This window comes from Carettochelys insculpta, chromosome 7, assembly GCF_033958435.1.
Source record: "Carettochelys insculpta isolate YL-2023 chromosome 7, ASM3395843v1, whole genome shotgun sequence".
Classification (NCBI taxonomy): domain Eukaryota; kingdom Metazoa; phylum Chordata; order Testudines; family Carettochelyidae; genus Carettochelys; species Carettochelys insculpta.
In genome coordinates, this window is record NC_134143.1 from 51,373,370 (window position 1) to 51,395,005 (window position 21,636).

A 21,636-nucleotide genomic window follows, 5' to 3' on the forward strand; every position below is an offset into this window, starting at 1 on the left:
GACTGTGTTCCATGTGACAAAAAATCTGCCTTTAATATCTCAAGATAAACAACAAGGAAATAATAACTTAAATTTCCTTGTGATAGATGAAATCCTTGAAAATGAAGCTATGAAGGTCATTCTTTGATTGCTTAGGTTAAGGACTTCTATATGAATATTTCATTGCTTTTGCAGATTCATGTAATAAACCAATTACTGTATTATGACTCATTTTTATTGAATGTACACCTACAGGTGATTTTGCAGTACTGGAGGATGCAATGTCTCTTTGTTGGTTTCAATAGCCTGCAGCTCAGGCTTATATACACATAAAAGCTAAAATATTGGGCTCATGGAGGAACTAAATGCCTTCATTTTACACTTGGGTGCTCTAATTTTTACATTTTAAGGGACAACAATCAAACTGCATAAGTTTTGAATATGTTGTGATAAGTCATCTCCTGATAATATCATACTGTATTTACAAATATAGGGAACCAGCTAAATGTATCACTTACTTTCATGTATGAGCTGACTCTACTCCACAGCAAAAATGCTGGGGGGAGGACCATAATCAGTCAGATTGAGAAAAGGTTGTGTTTGGAGCAGTAGTAACATGCGGTGGCAGGTCTGGTTGGGGAGGCCAAGAGGGCTGTCAGCTGTCACAATAGTTTTAGGCTCATCTTGGTTTTATCAGGGTGGGCTGGTACCTTGCAAACAGAGCTTGAAGGAAGCTCACAGATCCTGAAATCAATTTTAGGGCCTGTGAAATGTCATTTTATTCTTGAAACTACAAAATAGTGCAATTTTTTTGTTAAAATTGTAGTATCTTCACATTGCATTTGGATGTTCTGGTGCAACATCACTAGAATGTGAAGGTAGAGTTTATCCTGCTAGAAAAATGTGAATCCTACCAGCATGATCAATGGGTAAGAGGATCATTGTTAGGGGAACGCCTAGATTTGGTGAAATGTGACTTACCAGCAATGGCTGTGGTGAGGGGAGTGATTCTTGGTAGCTCGATTTTGTACAAGTCACTAGACATTGTTGGATAAAGAACACAGTGAGGACTCAGGAACTGAAAGTGAATCTGAGAACCTGATTTTCAGACTCCACATGGGTGTCTTCAAAACTGAGTGCAGGCATGTTAGTATGTATGCAACAGTTAGAATTTCTGCTGCAAGAACCATGTACAATGGCAAATTTTACTTGCCCTAAACAGTCTTGCACAACCAAAATTCTAACATTCACACAACTACTAGAATTTGCAAAAGGCATGTATAAGCGTTTGTCCCTGCAGAAAGTATGCACAGGCACGGGCTTGCAATTTCATGTGCGCACAAGTAGAGACTGTGTGAAGGTCCAGATAAAAATTTGGGCCTCTGAGACCAGCTCTTAACTGATATTAAGTAGAAATAAAATGACCAAATTAATACCCACCATCACATTTAGGAGACTTCGACATAGTTATTTAAAACACGAGCAGTGACCTCCCCACTTCCACCCCCCACAAAAAATTCTTATTTAAAACTCTCCTCCTACTATGGCACTCATATCTCCCTGTCCCAAATATGGGACAAGGAGATTTGGAGGGGAGGGGAGGCTCCTCCTGGCTCCACCAAGCCCCAGGGAGCTGGGAAGGAGGTGGCAGCTGCTGGTGCTCTCCGGGAGACCCAGGGAAGCAGCAGCCCCCAGCACTCCCTGAGCACCTAAGAAGCGGCAGCTGCCCACGCTCCCCATGCTTCCTCAAGGCTTGGGGAAGTGACCTAATGCTCTCTGACCAGCAGCTGTGCAGGCACAGCTGCTGGCAGAAAAAGTCAACTGGGGTGGGGGTGGGGGAAAAATACAGGACAATTAGTCCCTTTTAAAAAATAAATAGGGATGCCTTTCTGACATCTCAAAATACAGGAACGTCCCATCAAATATGGGATGGATGGTCACCCCAGCTCCTACAAATCATACTGCAATTTAAATTTTTCCTTTCCAAGCGGAATTTGAGGACAACTTGTAACTTGCATATTAAAGGATCAGTTGTATGGAGAAATTGTGGTCAAGTGGCATGTTTTCTCTGTGTGGTAACAAAGGTGCTTGGCTGAGAGCCAAAGAGACATGGTGCTTAAAGGCAAAATAATTTGCATATTTATCTGACCAGTCCTACTGTAAAAGTGACAAGGACTATCTGTATATTTAATTAAGTTGTTGCTTTTCTCCTCCATAAGTCATGCCTCTGCCTTTCATTTTTATGTGGTTGACACCAAGTAAGCATTAAAACATCATGTAAAACTAAGCTATTTTATGTGCTGTTTATACAACAATAGCATTAAAACTGAAGTAGGCTATCAACTGCAATCTGAATGGCATATAAAAGATGCATCCTCATAGTGATGAAATTCTTATTTATTTCAACACTACATATATGCATCATGAACTAGTTATGTAAATATTATAAAATAATAGTGTAATAATGTGGAATTTATTACAGGCAGCTTGAAATTATTCTTGTTATAAATCTACTTTTCTGAAAATTAAAAGTACAGGAATTTAACAAAACAGCTCCTGAAATCAATAACACTTTCATAAAAAGATGAAAAATACATAAATGTATTTATATTCTTAGAGAAACCTTTTTCTGTAAATAATCCTTTATTTTTGGAGTCAGTGATGTATTTAAACAATCTACTATAAGATTATAAAGATCATAGATAGTAAAAATATATAATGTTAGGGCAGTAAAAAACACTGAGGAATTAAAAAAAAGTTAGTTTCCTTTTCTTTTCTATTATCATTGTCCAATATTTTCAGATACCAATTTCTGAAAAAAGTTAGCTATGTATATACTTTCTTCAGTTAAAATTAAAACATATAAGGAATCATTTGCAGATACTTTAAATTGTTATTACATGGAAAGCAGGCATCAAAAATTAAAAACATTCTAAGAACCATCATATATACAAACTTCTGTACAGAATGATGACACAGGAACAAAAAGATATTCAATTTGTCCAAATTCTCCTAAAATATTACAAATCAAAAAGAAAAGATCTTCTCAATCTTATGTTCAACTGTTGAGCTTTAGAATCACATCAGGTCCCACATTTGTATACTTGGTTTCTTTTCGTATAAATTAGTGCTTGTTCAGTAGCTAAAAAGTTATCTTCGTTTAAAATTGTATTAGACACAAGGAGGAACCACCAACAATGAATGAAAGTATTTTTCTTTTTTTTAAAAAAAAGCCCATCAGAAACCTGCTTATTTGTCACATGGAGCAAGTTTAAAATCTACAGGAATAATCAGGTTTCTGAATGTGTGATATGCTGAACACGTCTGCTATTTGAAGCTATCATAATGCTGTTTCTTAGTATTGTTTATTAGGCCCAGTCCAATGCCTACTGAAATCAATATGAGCATTTTCATGACTTCCTTAGGTGCTGGGATCAGGCCCCCTAGTGCCCAGCCGTCATTTTTACATACCAATATACATTTCTATTTGCTGTTAAGTAGTTTGCTACGACAAAGCGAAGTTTTCTGGACCCAGGAATAATATATTATCAGTTGACAAATACCACCCCCCTGGCTTGGAAAATAGATCATAGGCTCCTCCCGTGCAATGGGTCACTATTATTTCGAGACAGCTTTATTCTAGTGGCATGATTTTTTAGAAAATTGACTTACTGTTACAAATGAGTTCCTTTCAGAGTTCTAATCATTGCACTAAATGTTAGTCATTGCAGGCCTGAATGAGGTAACCATTATATACCTTAAAATATTTAGGAAAATGAAATATTACAACTTTCTCTTTGGATAAATGCTTTCCTGTTCACTGGACAATCCCAGAGTCAACAGATGTTTGCTTCCGAGTAGTCTTTGGAGGAGGCGGCGGTGGAGTTTTGCTGGGTAATGGAGGTGGCAGGTGCTAGAAGAAAAAATGAATTTGGAATAGAACATGTTACTGATGAATTGATTTTGATAACTTGGTTTTTCACATATGATTTCATATATGGCTGTGGCAGAGAGAGGAGTGAATCTTTATTGGAAGACGTGAAAAATTCCTCTCAAACTTTGCCATTAAGAATAGTTTTACTTCTGGCTTTTCCTTATGCCTAATTTTCATTGCTGACAATAACAAGTCTCTCAAGAGTTATCGATTAACTATCTCAGTGTTTCAGAAAAAGTCTACTGAAAGAACTTCTACAATTTTATATCCTCATACTTCATTTCAGACTATCAGCCAGTACTAATTGCTCTTGGCCCTAAACACCACATGGTTTAAAAAGAACATGGAATTATAGCTATATTTCTTATCTTTTCATATTTTATATTTATTTAGAAAAGAGCACCATGCTAAAAAAGAAAAAGGAATAGATTAAACATTATAAATAGCTTTCACCTTACCATCAGATATTTGGTAATCCTCTACATTATTCAAAATAATATTCTGATTTGATGAAAAACATTACAAAAATATCCCCCTGCCTCATAGTAAATCATAGAACAAAGCAACAGAGCTGCTCGCTTGCTTCACAAAGCTAACTGAAGGGCAAATACAAGTAAGTATACTCTATTGGCCACAGACTCAAATGATTTAGTTTCATAAAATTCATATTGCTGAAAGACTTCAAGGCCATTTCAGGCCTTCTCACACACTGCTTACAGGCTGGATTTCTATAGTAGGTTGGCTATGAAATCACTGAAGCTTCTCAATCACTGCATTGGAAGTTCGAATGCAGTACTGCACCCACTAAGTATTGTTTTTGGTTCATAACATCCTTCTCTTCTTGGTGAAGATTAACACCCACCTTTAATTGCTGTTTTCAGTTTCCCAGTAACTTCATATCCCTTTTGCCAGGTACACTCACCTTTTACGCCCCCCTTTTCTCAACCCACTCTTGATATACTTTTTAGATCGCTATCAGACATGCTTCCAAACAAAATGTTAGCCACACACTAATACTTTAAATTACAATACACCCTGTGAGTTTGCCTAGTGTTCTGATCACTGCCATGGGAACAATTTGAATGTTTGAAACTGCTTAGCCTTTTACTGCATATACTGTACCAGGAATCTTTCCTTTCTTCTTCAGATGGCTCCATTTACAGACTGTTTTCTTTACTAGAAATAATTGTCCATAACATCTTGTTTTTATTAGTGTCTGGGAAGGCAGTCCATTATTTTTAAATCATAGTTACACATTCATGCTGTTATGAAAGCATCATGGATAGACCATGGGAAATTACACTGTTTGAAAACAAATCCTACATTGTGCTACAAAAACATAGTGGTTCTGGATGACTCCCTGACATTTCACACAGTTCGCTCCATTCATCTGGGACAAGGTAAGCCCTGCAGCTATGCTCGATATGTTCGCTCGTATTGAAACATTCAATTTACTTATTGAGATCTGGGAGAAATGTCAAAGAGTAGAGGAAAAGTATAAAAGTACATCTAAGGTAATTTAAGGACCATTTCACGGCTATATTTTAAGACAGCAGAAAACAGCGCTAAACACAACACTTTAAGTATTTACCAGTCCTCTATAAGCCATGGGCAGCTATAAAAATATAAAGAAGGGTCTACATACTGGCTGAGACTCAGAAGCAACAAATGACCTGTTATGAAACCCACCTCCCTACCCAAGATAGAAAGTGCGTTTCATGCTGAGGCACAGTTCTTGGATCCTAACTCAAGAGAAATATCTTTCATAACTCTCGCTGCCTAAAAGGTGTCAAATTTGAAGCCTCATCTTCTATGTCTGGCTGTTGAAGGAGAGGAGCTCTCTCTCTCTCTCTCTCTCGGCTATTTAGCGGCAGATGTGATGATAAAGTCTTCATTGCTATAGTTCTGCCCAAGCCTTATGGCTGCTGCAAAAGGAGGTGGTAGATGGCATTTCTTCCCTCTGCGCACTCTCATATGAAAAGCAAATACTGACTCTTACAGCTTGGAGGCCTTTGCTACTCTTCTTTTCCATAGCCTCTATCTTTGGGTCCTCATCCAACCATCTGCACTGTGAATATGACTTGTTTCTTGTCAGTTTTGCTGTCGCCTACGCCCTACAGAGTTGTGATACCATCTGGGAAGTGGTCACAACTGGTAATTTTAATCTGCTGCTGGGTGGGAAAGCTATGAACAGCAGCAATCACAGTGCAGCTGTGTCTGCAGACCAGGGAGCATAACACTGCATGAGTTCCTATTTGTAAGGTTGTATTTGCAGTCACAAAGGATAAAAATTTCAGATATTTTCTTAGAGAGATTGACAGTTTAGACTCCATATTTACCACAGGAAAGTGCCAACTCAATAGGAATGAGTCTATTTTTCCAAGACCTCCTTAAGCATGTCCTATCATGAGGAATTTCATATCCACAGTCCAGTTAAAATTTAGAATATATATTTCCTGGGAATAGCCAAATTACTAACTAAAGATTTTATTCTGTAAACAGTATTGCTGTATTAGATATATAAAGAATGAAAATAATGCTTGGGGCAACATTCATTTTCACTTTTTGGCCGTGTCTACACTGGAGCAAAACTTCAAAATGGCCATGCTAATGGTCAAATCGGAAAATACTAATGAGGCACTGAAATGAATATTCAGCACCTCATTAGCATGCCTCTGGCCATGGCACTTCAAAAGTACAGCGTTTTACTCACACGTGGCTCATCTGAATGGGGTCCTTTTTGAAAGGACCCTGCAAACATCAAAATCCCCTTATTCCTATCAGCTGATATTCATTTCAGCACCTCATTAGTATTCTCCCATATGGCCACTAGCATGGCCATTTTGAAGTTTTGCGCCAGTGTAGACATAGACATTGTCTCACCAATGATGTCTAATTTGCTCCTGATTTTCCTTGAAATCCAGTTCTTAGGGGCCTCTGAATCAGAAGATCAAGTCAACATACTAATTAATATGAAAAATAGGCAGCTAAAATTAGAATTTTACTTTGGTTAGATGTGAAACTTTTTTAAAAAATTAGAATTTCTTTTCTGCTGTAGTATTAATTTTCATTTTCTGGGTTTGACTCTCCTGAAGCTTTCAATTTATCCAATCCTATCTGGACAACATTTTTGAACAGTTAGGCTCCTGTATCCATACCTACACATTTGAATAAAAGTGGCTTGATTATTAGAAGGATTTAGCATTTGCAAATTTCACTGGCACTTGCAGATTTCAGCACTTTTAAAAAAAACACAGCAGTTCTATTTAAGTACTTAAATATGGATTTATGAACCTGACTTTAGCCATCCAGTTTTGAAAATTTTGGGCACACTATACATGGGTGCAGGAAGTGGGGCAGCTGGAGTGCTGCAGCACCCCCTGATTTGAAGTGGTTTTCATTCCATACATGATTTACAGTTTGGTTCTATGGCTCTCAGCACCCCCACTATAAAAATTGCTCCATCTCCACTGACTATGGATGTAAAGTGGATTTAATGGCTCCAGACCCAGAAACTGCAGATTACTAGAAAAATATTTAAAAAAATCACTCATCTTTTTTTTAAAATTTCCTACTAACAAAATAAACTATATGCTCTTTCTGAAAAACTTTCTGAAACATCACAAAAAAGTGACTTAATATTCTATATCATATTTTCCTCACAGGCTTTTTAACTTCATATTTATAATTAAGCAAAACTACTTTAACTTTATTGATCACATAACTTACAGAAAGACATTTTAAATTAAATTAAATTCAAACTGGCAGTAACTGGCAATTTTACAGATCAAAGGCCTTAATCAAACCAATGAGGTTTTTGTTGTTATCATCATTCATAGAAATCAAATGATCAATTATCATAAAATAGAGTTAAAGAGCCAACAGGGAAGAGCATATATTGAAAACACAATCAGGATGGGCTAAATATACTAGCCATAAACAACATGTATATTATGTGAAAGTACTCACACTCTGGTAGTAAATTAGCCAGAAAAGAAATAACAGAGATAGGTGGATAATTAATGCAATTGAATTTAGAAATTCCATTATAATAGGGGCTAAATTTAGCACTCATTCATTTATATAGCAATGACTGAATGCATTAGTGGAATGTTTAACACTGCAAAAGCAGCACTATTGAGAAATCAGCCAGTCAAAACTTAACAGACAATGTGAATTGGTACAAAAACAAATTTGGTCACCACTCTACGAGCTTACCAGTTTATCCTGTTCCTCTGCTACTATGTGAATGATGGTATTCATACTCAATATGAAATTGGGAAAATGACCATTAAACTAACAAAACTGGTATCACAAGCACTCAAAACAATTCCACATAGAACAATTTTGATATAAAAATAATCAAATTTCCCTAGCATTTACATTTAATTAGAGGTGCTCTGCAGAGTTAATGTTTATGTTTCAGTTGTCGTAGTGCATCCTTCAGTTCTTGGAGATTGCTTCTCTGAGACAGAGTCTGACAGTGCACATTAGAAACTATTTAAGGCAGGCTCCCTGAAATACGTGTATCTCAGGGGTATTGGGAACCTTATAGAAAGGCACATCTGGAAAATACAAGGATTTTGTTCTTTCCATTTCAAATATTAAATTGTCCTGATTTGTTTGGTTTTCCTCTGCACAAAAAAAAAAGTAATCAAATTTAAGACTGTCTCTCCTTACTCTTTGGTAGAAAAAAAACACAAAACATTGTACACACTGAAAGTAAGAATTAAAAATGCCCAGGGGCCAGTGATGGTAGTCATTAAGAAGGTTATGTTGTCTCAACTAGGTAAGAACAGAGAAAAAATGGTTATATTTCTATACAGCTATTGTTATTCTTTGAGATGCGTTCTCATAGATACACATGTACATTCCACTGCAGGTGTACATGCACCCAATCATTTATTCAGGTTGGCATTTTTGCCAGCATGAGCCTTCACTATCCTCATGCATTAAGCCAAGACATTAAAGGCGCATGATCACTGCTTTCCTCTCCATTCCTTCACACCATCAGAAGCTAATACTTGAAGTAGCAGGGCAAGTAGGAAGGTCACAGATTACACATAACATATCTTGAACAACAGTTACTGTATAGGTGATTGTGGGTTTTTTCCCTTTTTTTCTTTGAATGACTGTGCACATATACATTCCACTGCAGGTGCCTCACCATTAGTCTCCTAACAGATGGCAGGGCTTTGAACTATCTGGAGACTGCAACATAGATTTGATGAAGTTGGAATCATCTTGGGAAACTTGAATGATAGCATAGTGTCTCCAAAAGGCATGTACAGATGTCTGTGATGTCCAATATATGACTGTTACTCAAAAAGCTGGTGGAGAGAGCATGAGTAGAGTGGGCCATTATGTTTGTTGAAGCAGAGACCTCACCACGATATATGAAAATGAAATGAAAGAAGTGGAAGTGGGTTTTATCCACAGAAATTCATGGCCTAATAAATTTCTTAGTCTCTAAGGTGTCACAGGACTGCTTGTTATTTGTGAAACTACAGACTAACATGCTACCCCTCTAAGACTACTCAGAGCAATATTCATTACTAAGAATGCTGTTTTCATTGACAACAGCATCAGAGCTGATGTCAAAGGTTTAAAAAGGAGAAGAGTATTATCAATCAAGCAGGACAGTACTAAATCAGGTCCCACAAAGGTAATGGATTGGACATGGGATGGCACATGTTAATAAGTCCCTTCAAAATCTGGAAATCAACAGATCCAAAATGATAAAAACCCCATCCAAGGAAGGGTGTATGGCACAAGGATGCAAAGTGGATTCTCAATGACCTGTCAGCGAAACCAGAGGATTTCCTCTGAAGCAACTAAGTAGTCAAGTATATGTCTAAGCTCTCTACAACCTAGAGATAAATGGTGGGATTCCACCCAGATCCAAAGCCTTCTTCATTTAACTGCTTATGTGGCTCTCAAGGAATACTTTCTGCTATTCACCAAAATGGATATCTTGGGAGCAGCGTGTCTTTTCATTGGTCATACAGGAAGGTGAGGTTTATGGCTGTGAGGTGGAGAGACTGAGCTGGAACATAGAGACATGCCTTGGTCTTGAAATAGGAAATCCCAGGGTAAAATAATAGGTAGTCAAATGGAGAATTGATCTATACTGTTTTGGCCTGGCAAGCTCTACAAAGATTAAGCTTGTCTTGTTATTCTTTCTCAGAATGAAAAGTACTGGAAGGAATCCACACATCATTTCTTCACCATGAGAAGGGAAAAGCATCTGTCAATGAAATCAGGCTGTGACCTGAACTGGAACACAGTCTCTAATGTATTGCTTAGATGGTTGCAGAAGAGGTCTGTTATTAGGTATCCCAATCATTGAAAGATCTGATGAAGATTCGTTCTTCTTACAGGCTACTCAGAGGCTCTATGACATTCCTGCAGAGAGAATCCACAATATTGCTCCTCACTCCTGTAAGATAAAGGGCTTGTCTACATTACCACCCTCCTTCGAAGGAAGGATGGTAATTAGGGTGTTGGGAGTTTACTAATGAAGTGCTGTGCTGCATACGCAGCACTTCATTAAGCAAATTCCCCCCCACCGCAAATCTATATACATGTACTAGAGTTTTGAGCTGTTCTTTGAGCCTCAGAGATTGACCATCAGGGGTTGCGTGGTTCAGGTTCTTACAGACAATGCCATAGCTGTTTTAACTGAACCAGTAGGGAGGTGCAAGGTCTTATCAGCTGTGCCAGGAAGTGATCCATTTTTGAGATCTTTTATAAAGAATAATAGCACACTAAAAGCCTTTTGGGCTTGTCTACACTATCACCCTCCTTCGAAGGAAGGATGGTAATTAGGGTGTTGGGAGTTTACTAATGAAGTGCTGCACTGCATACGCAGCACTTCATTAAGCAAATTCCCCCTCCCCCCGCCCCCATGGCAACTTTGAAGTTTTAAACTTCGAAGTACTGGCTCGCATCTAGCTGCGGCTCACCCGCCGGTACTCCAAAGTGCCGGAGCAACTTAAAAGTCCCTTTACTCTTCAAAATTTGAACAGAAGAGCAGCTCTACATGGTGTTAGTGGAGGTTTTGGTATTTCCAATACCTGGGGAGATCCCAAAAGGTGGGAGCAGGCAAGGTGATTGAAAGACAGAAAGCAAGAGCTCCTGTTGAGGGCTGCATACAAGATGAAGGACGTACAAAGGGGTCGATGATAGTAAATGGTGTCCATACAGTCAAGTCAAATGCAGTCAGTGCCAGACAATGTTCTCTAAGAGAGTCTGGCAGAGAGAAAAACAGAAGGTCCTTCTCTACAAGAAAAGCCTGTACTATAGACAGCACTGAAATTGGAGGCAAGCACTCCTTTGCCATACACAAAGTAGGAGAACATATGTGGCAGTTCTTTATGTTCCCTTAATTCTTTTCAAAGGGCAAGTGAGACAAATATGCTGTAGTGTTCTCTGAAAGTCAGCTGTTCTGAGCTACTTCAGGCTGGGGAGGAAGCACATTCCAGAACTCCAGAGCAATTATGGGGACTACTCTTTCAGCAGCTCAGTATGTTGAGAGGGATGTGAAACTAGGGCCTCTAGAGTGAAACACAGAGGCTGTGTCTACACTAGCAAATTTTTTTGGAAAATCTGTCCCTTTCTTGAAAGAAGATGCAGAGTGTCTACATGCAAAACGCACTCTTTCGATCCAAAATTGAAAGAACATGGCTCCTCTTCTGGAAGCCCTCTTCTGCTCCCAGATAAGGAAGAGCACTTCTGAAAGCATCTTTCAAAAAAAAAAGTATGTGTAGATGCTCTGAGGGCCCTTCTTCTGAAAGAGCGGTCTTCATGGCACCATATTTTTCGACCCTTGGCCTGTTCTTTTGAAAGAGCAGGGGCTGTGTGGATGTTCTACATCGAAAGAGTGGATTGATCGATGTTTTGATCCGCTTTTTTTGTGCGGATGTGTTCTTTCAAAAGAAGTTGTTTGGAAAAGATCTCCCAGAAGAACATCTTTCAAAATATTGCTCTAATGTAGACATAGCTGAAGAGAAAGAGAATCTCTGAGGTAGGCTAATGAAAGCCAAGAAAATGACTTCCTAGCATCAGACCCTTGGCTGATGTAAATTGTCATAGTTTTACTGACTTCAGTGGAGCAATGATAAATTGTAGTAACTGGGGATCTCCTCCTAATATTGAAGTCAGGCTCCAACTGAATCTCATCTGGTTTTCTATGGCTAAATGAGGACAGCATACTGAGAAATAATTTTCTTTCATGGAGCGACTTTAACGTGAAGAAGAAAGATAATCTGCAATGCAACGTACAAATATTGGATTATTTCACTAGATACAGATTTTCACTATATCCAAACAGATTCCATTCTGAATGCCACTGATGTGCCAGAATCTCAAAAAAAATGTTATTATAATCTTTAACAAAGTTTGGTTTTGTACCACTTCCTTCTTTGCCACACCTTTATCAAGTTTTGCATCTGCTGCTTGATTTATGGGAATCTTCTAATCAAAACTACTATCCTGTGAAGAGTCAGTAGCATAGCCAACATTCACAAAGGTAAGTTCTCCTTTGTGTTTCCCATTTCACTGTGATTACTAAGTAGGTAGTTGGTTTTCTATGCAAAGATGTACATGAGCCTGTGAAGGAGCTGAAAAGTCTCGAGAAATGCTTCGATGTAATAACAATTCTTGCAAGAGCCCTAGTATTCTTTTTCATGTTCATATATATTAAGAACTTTTTGTAGCAGAACAAATCACACAATGCAAGAATGAAATAGTCTGCCGGTGTACCCATACTAGAGACTAGTATGGATATACTAGTTCATATTTTAAAAATTATAACAAAAAATGAAAACAGTATAGTTGGAAGATTATTGGGATAAAAAGACTTGAGTAAATTAGGTTAACTATGGATTCAAAATAATGTAAACATAAAAAAATCTCAAGCAGCATATATAATTATTGGCAGCAGTAAGTACTAAAAATGATAAGGCCATTTCTTGATAAATTTGTCAATGTACCCTTCTCTGTGCACTGGAGCTTCTTCCTACCTGACTTCAAGGCAAATAGTATTGACCCAAGTATTTCAGGTCTAATACAGTGAGAGCTTTTCTATTCTGTAAAATCACTGTAAAGCAATTGGGATAAGATTATCTACAGAACTTTTCAATGGTCTGTCTTTATTGATGCAAAGAATAGATAATTTAAAACTAGCCCTTTTATTAGGCATATAATCAAGAATGCTACTTATTGCATTTATGAAATACCATAGACCTGTAATCATAATTTGTGGGGGTTCAGACATAAAAAGCTGAAGAGCATTCCTGACTGCTCCTTTTCATGCCCTGCTTCATATTTTGCTTTTGCTAATGTCACTGGGGTCCAAGTACAAAGTTAAATAAATGCAATCATTGCTATAAAATTGGAAACCTTTCCTAAATCCTATGACATATAATCCGTCCAGTTTTGTATCAAATCTGTTTTCTGATCTACCTCACAGACTTTGTCACTATTCATTCACCAGAGTCTTTGCCCTTGAAGAGTTTATGAAGTCTAGATAAAGAGCCAAACACTCATCTTCTAAAATTTCAAGAGCTTATTATCTAAAGATTTAGAGCTTATTTTTGATTAATTTTTTAAGGTTGTGTTCAAATCCTGGGCTCCTACAGAAACTGGTTATTAGGGATATGGACATTTTGGTAAACTACACTAAAAGAGACAAACATTCTGGAGGACAATAAAAATGTGCAAAACCTCACCGAGTTCCAATTAAGAATGGTATTAGGACCCCCAATTTAAGGATGAGGAAACTGAGGCACAAAAGTTAACTGAAGTGCCCAAGATCATTAAACATGCCAGTGGCAAAGTCTCAGAAAAGAACCCTTATCTTCTGACTCTCAGACCTGGGCTTTAGTTATTACGGTATATTTCTTTTCCTGTCCCTAATACTAATCCACGAGACTGCAGTTGAGGCACAAGACAAGGAATCACAAAATCTGGGTTCTATTTTCAGAATTATAACACACTTCATGTGTGATATTTGGCAAGTCACTCATGGCCTGATTCTCAGAAGTGGTGAGTATTTGCAGCTCTGGTTGCCCAGCCTGCCAGGAAAATATGGCCTGCATTGTCTCTTTAAATCATATTCTTCACCCATGAAAATGGAGAAATTTCCACCTAACTTTTCTTCCAGACTTGATCAAGTTATTGTTAATTTTTAAGCTAATTATCTGATGGATAAATTTCACAATAATTCTGTTAATTCAGATAAATCTACGTATATGGCAGTATTTTTTCTAAAATCTTATACATTCAAAGCCCAAATGGTAGCCTTCTCCAAAAGTGCTGAAGGTTTTTTGATAATCCTGTTACTTTAGTAGCTGCACTATAATCTAGTGTGGCTCAGGGGAAATAAAAAAGCTGAAAAAATATCTATGCATCCCCAAATCTGAAAAATATGCTCATGATGAAAAATATTTCAGTGAGCTGCTCCTATCAGGGGAAACTGTAGTTGCCTATATCGGAAATGAGACAGAAATAATAATGTAAAGTGGTCAGAAATATGCTTTATTTTCTCAGGGCATAAAAACCATTATGCTGCTAGAAGTACATCCAGTAACTTGAATTTCTCTTGTTAAAAATAATTTAAGTATTTTATTTTATATTTAATTTTATCTTCTTAGAATGAATCTAACTTTACTTACAAGTCATTTAGAGTGAACCATCAAATGCCTTTATATGCTGATTAAGAAATTGCTCTGTAGCTGTAGCGATCATTTGGATCTGTGTATATGTCTGCTATCAGAATTACATAGAACTTCACATTCTTGGCCAGCAGAGTTGCAAATAAACCAGCAGAAAATTATTTGTACCGCTAAAACTTACCCTTTGATGTGCAGCAGGGGGTGTTGTAGGACTAATCAACTCTTGATTTTCCATAAGATTTCCATAATCTGCCATGCTACCTTTGAGAGGCAGAGGAGGAGGAATGTCTGCCATTTCCAAACTAGACACACCATTCTGCTCCAGATCTGCAAAAATTAACATATCTTTATGTTTCTGAAGCATTTAAATCAATCTTCAGAAGCAGAATGCTCCATCAGGCATTAATGCTATGACAGAGATAGTACCCATGCATCTATTTGCTCATTTTTCAGTTCATAGATTGTAATTATTTGTTGTTCATAGAACAATTTTTTTTTTAATTAAGAAAAACAAAACCTGATGGGATCACAAAAGTAAGGATCATAGTGTCAGGGTAGGTCAATTTTTCAGGGTGCAGGCTGTATCAAAACTGACAAAGTCTCTCACTGTTTAATAAAAAAGGAAATTGTACAACATTGTCATTTATCTCAGATTTTACTTGTCTGATATTCACAGGTCATTTCAAACAAATAAAAATTTCTCAGCTGTAACCTCTCCATCTACGCACTACACAGGATTAAAAATGTGATGCTGTGAGAGCAACTGTCCAAGGTAAACACAGAAACTAACACAGCAGAGCTTTATTTACTTTTGTACTTTAAGAAATTGAATATGCTAAACAAATCCATAATTAAAATACAAATCTCTATTGAAATCATTCCAAAACCACATCAATATAATTATATTGCTGACTATAAGCATGTTGCTGGGGGAAGGCATAGCTCAGTGGTTTGAGCATTAGCCTACTAAACATGCAGTCATGAGCTCAATCCTTGAGGAGGCCATTTAGGGATTGGGGCAAATAGATGTCAGGGATGGTGCTTGGCCCTGCCAAGAGGGCAGAGGACTGGACTAGATCACCTCCCAAGGTCCCTTCCAGTTCTAGGCAATGTGTGTCTCCAATTTTAAAAATAAAAAAAAAATTCAGCAAGGAGTCACAAGTTGTTAAAATAACTAACATTCTAAACCAAAAGAATATACAACAAATTTTTCTTTAATTTACCAAGAGAAGGAGGGAACAAACATTAACTGGGTAAAATTTACTCCAGTGAAGGAAACCAGTACTAGAGCTCTGCATCAATTAAACTTCCATTTAAGTCTCATTTTGAAGGCCCAAGTGGCATTGTGCTGGACCTCCTCAAGAAGCTAAATTTCACTCCAGGAAATATTTAGCCATTCTTCCACAGATAAATCTTCCACTGGTTTAAGCGAGAGCTCTGCTGAGGAATGACTACTGATAAGACCCTCCTTAAGACCATTTCCTTTATAAGCTGGTGATATGGTTTTCACTTAGGCTATGTCTAGACTAAAGCGATCTGTCAGCAAAATGGCCGACTTGTTGACAAAACCTGCGGAGTGTCCAGATTCCTTTGGTGTTCTGTCGACAGTATCTCAACAGAATGCAGCACTTTTGTCGACAGCCATACCTTGCTCACCACGAGGAATAACGATGCTGTCAATGGAGATCTGTTGACTAAACGCCAGTCTGGATGTTCTAAAGTGTGTGTGTGTGTGTGTGTTCTGTCAACAGAAAAGGCTTCTGGGACACTGCACAACTCTGTCTGCTGTGCTTCCAGGTGGCCATTTTGCCAATAGAGCAGCTGGGCCACTTTCTGTCATCAGAGCAGATTGCTCTTTCAATCTGCTTTTGCGATCTGACCGTGATCTGTCCAAAGAGGTTTTGTCAAAAGATATCTTCCGACAAAAACTTCTGCTGACAAATTGCTCCAATTTAGACATAGCCTTTGAGTTTAATTTTTTTGTGAACAGGTGGTGGATTTGTTTACACTCTTTTTTAATGCAGATTATTTGACATTATCTCATATTGTGTGTGTTGTCTGGTTTTCCCAAATGGCCTACTAGCTTATTATTTTCTTCACTAGTCCAACTTTAGCTTCAAGACAGTTGCATTGATTTATCATTGAAATCTTTTTGTCATTTCATCTCTATTTAGTCCATTCAAACTACATCAGCTAAAAGAATACCCTTCATCCATCACTTTCAGATTAATCCAATTGCCTCCTCAACCAAAACCTGTCATCTCTTCCAATGACCTGAGCACTGCGCTGTTCTCATTTCTGTCTACTTTCTCCTTAGTGAACCCTGCCTCCCATTATTTTCTTCTTCTCTCATTCTCATCCTTCCTTTCATTCTGTTCCCTAATATCCCTTCCACTCTTCATGCAAACTTCACAAAACCCACTTTCACAAAGCCCACACATACATAAATACGTCTTCAGAATATAGCATTACCCACTCATTAAAACTTAAGAGAGAAACTTGAAAGAGCTGTATGAGATAACACAGAAGCTAGCTGGGTCATGGCATACAGTGGATCAGGCAGTATAGAAGAAGGAGGGGCATGTGCTAATGAACCCAAGTGAGCAGCTCAGTAGATGGAAGGAACACTTGGAAGAGCTACTGAACCGCCCTGCCCACTTAGAACCTCCAGAGTTACTATGTGCAAATATATCTCTGCAAATTAACAGCAGCAGACCTACAAAAGAAGAAAGCCATTGCCCATCTGAAAAGTGCAACATCCACACAGAAGCAATCAAGGCAGGTAGCGAGACATCAGTCAACATGACGTATAATCTATTTGGGAAAATTTGGGACACTGAGGAGTTCCCACAAGGCTGGAAACATGGCTACCTTCTCAAGCTTTCAAAGAAAAACAACCTGAAGGAATGCAAGAACTGGAGGGGCATCACGTTACTGTCTATTCCAGGAAAAGTGTTCAATAGGATTCTCTTGGAGAGAATGAAGACAGAAATTGATAGACAGCTCAGGGAAGAACAGGCTGGCTTCTGAAACAAGAGATCTTGTACAGACCAAATATCAACTCTCAAAGCGATCACAGAACAGTCACTCACATGGAACTCCCCACTATACATAAACTTCATAGACTCCAAAAAAGCCTTTGACAGTGTTGATAGAGCCACTTTGTGGAAACTGCTCCCAATACGGTAACATCCCAACCAAAATTATTAACCTGATCCATTCAATGGAGAAACTCTCAATGTGCCAAATTGTCCACAATGGTGTCTTGACAGAATCCTTCAGCATACTGTCAAGAATGCGACACGGGTGCCTATTGTCATCTTTCCTCTTCTGTATCACAATGGACCTCATTATGAGCAAGACAATAGATGACCATGAATGGTGCATTCAGTGGACACTTTTCAAACAGCTGGAGGACATTGATTTTGCTGACAATGTCACCCTCCTTTCATCACACCAACACAAAAGCATGGAACAAAAGGTCATAACACTGGGCAAAACTACCTCAGTGACTGGACTGAGCATTAATCAGGGAAAGACTAAGACAATGAGGATCGACCAGTCCAACAACACCATCACCCTGGGAGGGGATGACCTGGAAGATGTGGAGCAGTTCAGCTACTTGGAGAGTATTATGGACATAGATGGAGGAACAGACAAGAACATCAATGCCAGGATAGGGAAAGCAACAGATGCATACAAGACTCTTCATCTCATATGGAGTTCAAAAGTAATATCTGCAAAGATGAAACTGCAGAGCTTCAACACAAATGTGAAAAGTGTGCCCTCGCATGGATGCGAGACCTGGCATACTAAAACGTCTTCAACTCAAGAACAGATGCCTGCGGTACATCTTGAACAAATGGCAAGACTTCACCATAAATGAGGAGCTTTGGAACACAGCAGGAAATGAACCATTTGACATTCCAATCAACAGAAGAAAGTGGGGATGGCTAGGCCACACTCTCAGAAAACCATCATCCAGCATAGTCTGTCAGGCTCTCACATGGAACCCGCAAGTAAAACACAAAAGAGGAAAACCTCGGACAACATGGAGAAGATCTACTGAAATTGAAGGACAACACTGGGGTACTCCTGGAGTCAGCTACAAGTTTTGTTTCGAGACAGAATCAAGTGGAGGAGACTTGTAGATGACCTATGGTCCACTCAGAATAAAAGGGTTTAAGTCAAGTAAGTCACTCGTTAAAAAAATAACTCCAAACAGACCTGTCAGGTTGCTTGAGGTACTTGGTCTTATGTTTATATTTAGAGATTTATGGTTCTGACAGGAAAGACAGTTTCTTCATGGTAAAAATCAAGTTTAATAGCATTCATACTTCAGTAGTCCTCTTTACAACAACATTTAATACAGTAAAATAGCAATATATTAAATAAAATGATATTTCCAAGTGATTTAATGGAACTTTTGGAGAACCTTGGCAGAAGGTTTGTTTGTACATGCAATTTTGATAACCGTTTGTTTTTTTCTGTCTGTTTGTTGATGTTCTTTCATATTTAATTTAAACTTACTATTTTTAACTTGTTTCTTTCTGGTTTAACCCTAGCTGTAGTTTGTGAGAGGAACATTTAAAAGACTTCACATTCAATAGTGTTATTCCAGAGTGAGTTAAATAATATTTTATGTCTAAATAAACACCTTAAATTGGAGATTTATGCCTCTTCAATAGTGAAATATAAGTGCACTGAACAGTTCCGAAGCATCGTGTGACCATATTTCCTTATGCTGCATATGGAACACCTGGTAAAATTACTAATATTCCAGCAAGTTCAACAGCAATCAACCAGAACTATGCAGTACCAACATTCAAATTAACATCAAGTTGACTGCACCTATTAAAAGGAAATACTGCATAGGTGGACTATTTTTATTTATCTTCTTATCATTAAGGCTTTAGGGTTCACATGGAGCAGGGTCACACACACACACCCATAACCCTCACACAGGCTGGACTGACCCTACTCTCTTGCTTGGTGCTCTCCAACTTCCATGCCTTGCTGGGCCCCCAGGACAGACTCACTTCTCTTGGTACCTGTCTCTGTGTTCCTGAGACAACATGGAAGGGGTGTATGTGTGAAGGCACACAGGGTCACATAACCTTCTCTGCAGATTTTTGCCAGGGTTTACTCGAGACTCTGGCCAGCAGCAGCTTTTTGGCACTTTGCAGGAGGCAAGAGATGGGAGCTACTTTCAGCCACAGGGGAGGAGCAGAGAAGGAAAGAGACCTGCCCCAAGTCTTTGCAGAGCTCCTTTCTTCCCACCCCCTGTGGCTGAAAGCAACCTGCTCCTTGCTGCCCACACTGAATCAAAAGGCAGCTAGCACCTCCAGGCTGCCACTTGCCACTGACAAAATGCAGACAAACCCTGTATGCTGATGTGGGAAGGAAGGGCGTAAGCCCAAAGGATGCTTGGTGGTTGTGCAACAGGGCTCAGAGAACTTGCAAGAGCTTCAGCAAATCAAGGTGGGTAGGAGAGAGTGCTAGGGACAGAGCAGCTCCCCGTGGACAGGAGAGGAGGGCGCTAAGTGGGGCTGCTGTACAGCCTGCAGGGCTCAGGCACAAGCAGGCTGGAACTTGATTCCCCACCACGACTTCAGAGCTTAGATGAAGTCCAGAGAGAGTTTCTCAAGCCACACACAGAGCTCAGCTGCCCAGGGTTGTAGGGTCTTGGGCTTTCGAAGGATGCCAGCCCAGAGGCAAAGAAAGAAGGAAGGAACTTAGCATTCTGACCAGAGGATGGTTCTTTGCACAGCCCTGGGAGTGGGATGCACCCTGCAGGAGCAACAGGGTGTGCAGGAAGGGGCACAGAAGAGGGGACAGTGAGAGAGTGAGCATGTGAAGGGCCGATGGATGGGCAGCAGAGGTGACAGGTAATTGTTTGCTGCCTGGCACCTGCCCACATCCATCAGCAATGTTCCCTCTAATCTTCTCCATCCATGTGCAATTTTTTTCCCAATCACATGCAGAATAATTTTTAGGTGAACCCAAGGCATGTGCAAATGTGCACCACCAATCAAAACACAAAACCTAGTGGTGGGCTCTTTGCTAGTCAGCTGGGTGGCATTTGAATTTCCTCTGAACGGCTGCACAAAATCACAGCATACAGTGAATGCTGTCCCCCAGCCACCACAGCTCACAGGATGCAGCCAGTGCCATTCAGAAACAGAATGGGCAGGGAATCCTGTCGGCTGAGAGCCAGCACACAACCTAGGCAACACATGGGGGCAAATAGGGGGCCACACAAATCCCCAACAGCATCGCTTTGTCTGTCCCCACTTTACTCACCATCACTGCCTTGCCGCTTCCAGTGAGTGTGGGGCCAGGGCAGGCTGAGAGCAGTGTGAACTTCCTAGCTTGCACTACTCCTAGACTGAACTGCTCCGGGGAGGCAGAGACTGCCTGGCATGCACCAAAAGCAATGGGCAGGGCAGAGCAGGGGTGGGGGAAGGGGGGCATGGATGGAGGAGAATTTGGGTGGAGGAGGGGTGAAGCATGGGTGAAGCAGGAGGTGCATGAGCAGGGAAGGGGTGAGGTGGGAGCATGTGGCTAGACCTCCCTTAGAATCCCTGCACCAGTTACCTCTGGCACACAGTGAGGGATGTGCTGACATACCACTGGGGGAACAGCTGGCCCTGGATGCTGTAGTTTGCCCTCCCACTAGCCTTGCAAACCCACCCCCGTCATTGTGCACTGGACCCTCCGACTCACCACTGCAGGGATCCAGCAAGCAGGCAGACCTACTCACACAGTTACAGAGAGGTTAAAAATATGGGACAATTTCTCTGTTTTTAAGAAAAAGAACACTCCAGGAGGGCTTGAATATGAGACACTCCCTTTAAAAACAGACGTCTGGTCAACATACCCCGGTATGACATAATAGTGTAGCGCATACCGAGTATTAAAACACTTGTATGCTGTTATGGATAAACTACTAAAAGAAACCAACAAGAAAAAATAGTCAAAATTTTCAAGTCAATTAGAACGGTGAAACTATATTGACTATAACAGAACTCAACCATTGTAACTAAC

The 21,636-nt window shown here is 39.4% G+C and overlaps 1 protein-coding gene across 4 annotated transcripts in view; it reads right to left on the reverse strand.

Annotated features, from left to right (window-relative positions):
• Positions 1–1,934: 1,934 nt before the first annotated feature.
• The window catches only part of DOCK1 (dedicator of cytokinesis 1), a 620,618-nt gene continuing 600,916 nt past the window's right edge, over positions 1,935–21,636 (reverse strand). For 3 of the 4 annotated variants that reach the window (XM_075000464.1, XM_075000465.1, XM_075000466.1), the window contains 2 exons: positions 14,771–14,916; positions 1,936–3,892 (listed from right to left, as the gene is read on the reverse strand). In XM_075000464.1, coding sequence (XP_074856565.1) covers positions 3,797–3,892; positions 14,771–14,916 — 242 coding nt within the window. In that variant the 3' untranslated portion in view covers positions 1,936–3,796. Of the gene's footprint in view, positions 3,893–14,770; positions 14,917–21,636 lie in introns of all 4 variants that reach the window. The other variant, XM_075000462.1, reaches the window with a different exon arrangement.